Source organism: Gavialis gangeticus, unplaced genomic scaffold, assembly GCF_001723915.1.
Source record: "Gavialis gangeticus isolate Ggan-Ray unplaced genomic scaffold, GavGan_comp1, whole genome shotgun sequence".
NCBI classification, from domain to species: domain Eukaryota; kingdom Metazoa; phylum Chordata; order Crocodylia; family Gavialidae; genus Gavialis; species Gavialis gangeticus.
This window is the reverse complement of record NW_017729006.1, coordinates 14,410,798-14,414,250: the sequence shown is the minus strand read 5'-3', so window position 1 is coordinate 14,414,250 and position 3,453 is coordinate 14,410,798. Positions and strand designations below refer to the sequence as shown.

General features: G+C 38.4%; 1 protein-coding gene across 1 annotated transcript in view; it reads left to right on the top strand.

The window, feature by feature from the left end:
• Positions 1 to 3,453, top strand: part of MRPL3 (mitochondrial ribosomal protein L3) — a 76,611-nt gene that overhangs the window by 49,894 nt on the left and 23,264 nt on the right. Inside the window, 1 exon segment of the mRNA XM_019508708.1 lies at positions 1,662 to 1,770. Within this exon segment, the coding sequence (XP_019364253.1) occupies positions 1,662 to 1,770 (109 nt within the window).

Here is a 3,453-nt window from a genome sequence, read left to right as displayed (position 1 = left end):
CCCCCCCCCCCCAATATCTCAGCTGTCTGCCTCAGTTTCCAGCCCCAGTCTACCTTAAGTAACCCCAAGCCTCAGTTCCTCAGCCAGCTTCTCTGTAGTCTACCAGTTCTAATCCCAGTTCTGGCAACTTTCACTCCCTACACTTCAACTCTCTCTCTCTCACCTGAACCTTCCCCCAAGTATCCCTGGTACCCCAAGCGCGTGCCACACACACACTGTACCATCCAAGTTAGGAACTTACCTGTGTAGGTGGGTTATGTATGTATATGTATATATTTATATGTCATTGTGTACATGATATACGAATTAGTCATCTGTGTCTAACTTTTGGGGTGTATAGTGTATATACTTCAATTGGTGATAGGTATGCATGTGCCTAGGCTGGTTTGGATGTGTATGTGCCAGAGCTGGTAGTGTGTGTTGTGTGCGTGTGTGTATGCACCTAATTGATTTGTGTCTTTGTATATGTGCAATTGTCACACCGTCCTGTCTAACAGTGCAATATTGAGATCCTGAGAGTTGGCCTGACCCCACAGGGCAACAGTTTTACCATAGATGTTAAATCTGTGCTACATTCAGGCCTAATTAAGTTTTCATTGTCACATTTTACAATGCTAAAACACAAGTCAGTTGTCTTTTTTTTTTGGTACAAAGTCCAGATGAATGTGAAAAGTAATTGGTGTGGTGCATCTTGCTAAGAAGGAATATTTTATTTAATTGAACAAAAAGTTAAATGCATAAGTTTTCAGGCCATAATGGTTCTTATTTCAGCTTCGACCTTTTAGCACCAAAGCTCTTCCATATGTTTACTTGTATGTTCAGATTAAAGAATCACCTTCTTGACTTTTTCTTAAACACCAGTACAGCATCAAACACCCTCTGTTTATCATTGGAAACTGAAAATATTACAGATTAAGCAAACTTTTTAATGCTTTTTTTTCCTAATGAAGTAAAAACCAGTGATTCTTCACTTGAAAGTGTTCAACAAAATCTCCAAGCTCTATGTATGTGTAAACCTCAAAGTATGTAAAATAATCATTCATGAGAGATGATTAAGGAAAGGCCTACTAGGAATTTTTATTGATCTAGCCCATAGTTCTCAGAGGAGACCAGGTCAGATTAGTCAGATAGGTGTCTTGGTGCTTAGGGCTTCTTATCCATACCTAGTGGTAAGTGTATTTTACTTTGGGAAAGGTATTTTTTGTACACTGAAAAGCTTGTTTTTGCAACTTTTTAAGTAACGTCTTGCATCTTGAGTTGAAGGTAGCTTTTCTGATGTGTCTTCCCCATTTCCTTCTCTTGTGAAACTCTCCTTTTTTATTATTCTTATTATTCTTTCTACTCCTTGTTTAATCTGGTGGTGCTTAATTACAGTATTTTGAGATGAGATCAGTTCTTGTATTTCTGAAATGACTCTTGCCCAGGTGACTCCTTCTTTGCTTCTTACTTCCCTAAACAGGACAGGAATTGGTAAATGTAGAAACAGTTTTAGAATATTTTCTGCTGAGCTTTGCTCTGGTTAAAGGATCAGGAGCCTTACTGGAGCTCTTCCAGTGTCTATTGCTAAGAACTTTGCTCAGAATCTATTTAAGGCAGAATTAATTTTTCTTTGTGGGTTTCTTTTCTCCCTCCTTTCCCTGCTCTCTCCTTCCCTCCCCCAGAATTGGTAAAGGCTTTCAAGGAGTCATGAAAAGATGGGGATTTAAAGGCCAGCCTGCCACCCATGGCCAAACGAAAACACACAGAAGACCTGGGGCATTAGGAACTAGTGTAAGTATTTTATTTTCATTTTGGGGTATTATTCTTTCTTTGCTGCACTTTAGAAAGAGGTAACTGTATTTTAAAAATGAGCAATTTCACAGTTTCTGTACATAATAGGAACAGTTTGGGGGATGGAGGGGAAGAGGCCAGGTATCTGTTCCAGTGTTGTATCTCTGACAGCACCATCATCTGATTTGGAGGAAGGTTCAAGAAAGCACACAAGGAACAAAATGGAATAAGATAAATAGGAAAAGTTTTATTTCTTTAACCAGCAGTAGTTAGTACGTCTCCTATATCTTGATAATATAGATAACAACTAAACAAATACTTGCCACTAGTCATAATGTGCTTACAGTGTGGCTGGGAGAAATAATGTGCCCTCTGTCAGTGGTGTGTTAAGAGGGATATGTTAAGAAGAAATTCCATTATAATTGCCTTTATAGTTTGAAAAGATTTTGACTTGCTTTGTCTTCCAAAAATCTTACTGCCAGTTTGAAGATGTGGATAATTTACAAGGCAGTTTCATGTGCTTCTTGACCTTAACTAGCTTGCATAAAGCTTATTTAACAGATCTTTCCAGCTATAGTCTCCACTGTGGAACTGTTTGTGTGGTGGCTTCTTTATAAATTTCTTAATGTATTTATTTATTTATTTATTTATTTTTTCAAAAGCCCATTTTCTAATGGGATAGTCTGGACTTTTGAAGCTATTTCCTGTCGTTAAAATTTCTGTGAAGCTTTTAAGTTTATTTAAGAAAGAAATGTTTGACCATTGGAATGTATGCAAGCTAGGCTTACTGATTAGCTGAGAGAGTCACACAATAGCACTATTCCCTGATTATGCTTTTAATTGTCCTGGAATTATTTAAAAAAAAAATCAGAAGAATTAAGGATACTTGAGAGAACAGCAGGGGCAAAGTGGCAGCCTGCTTGAGACTTTAAGAACATTTTGAACTGATTTTTATTCTCTTGCTTCAGATGCATACTGCCTGTAACATGCTGTTTCTGCCACTGTTCTTTGTGATGCTGGAGTCCTCCCCCCACCCTTTTGGCCTTATGCTGCTTTGTTTCATACTTAGGGTTTTTAACAGCTCTTGCCTGTTTTGTGTTTTGAATTTGATCTTGGTTTAGGCCACTATTTGCACCATAAAACAATTGGAACAAAGATAGGAAACCAGGAATTAAAAGAAGGTGAAAAGATGACCTACAGTCAAGTGTTGCACATGACATTGGATTGGCAGTTGTGAGCCAATGTGTTCAGGTTGTTTTAAGATTTTTTTCCCCACTCTGTGGGTTTCCTTTCAAATATGCTACATTGCTGATATGGAAGCAGCATGTTGTAATCCTTATTGCAGCTGGCTGTTTTGGTTTTTGACGCAAGAAACCAACAAATACATGGGGGATGGAGAAGGAAATGGCAGACAAGAGCCTAAATGGTGATTCAGAAGTGAAAATTGCCCTTTTTAGTCTTTTATTAGTTTTCTCTGCACATTAACAGCCTCTCTTAGATATTCCAGGTAAAGGTGTGATAAGATCTGATGTACAATTCACACAGTTGTACCTCCTGTCATGCTACATATGCATGGCAGAAAGCATGACTGTAGGATTCAGCATTAAATCCTGTCACGCTGTACAGTTGTTGCAGGGGGAGCTTGGGATCACAGTGTTTCCACTGTGAACCTTGCAGCTGATG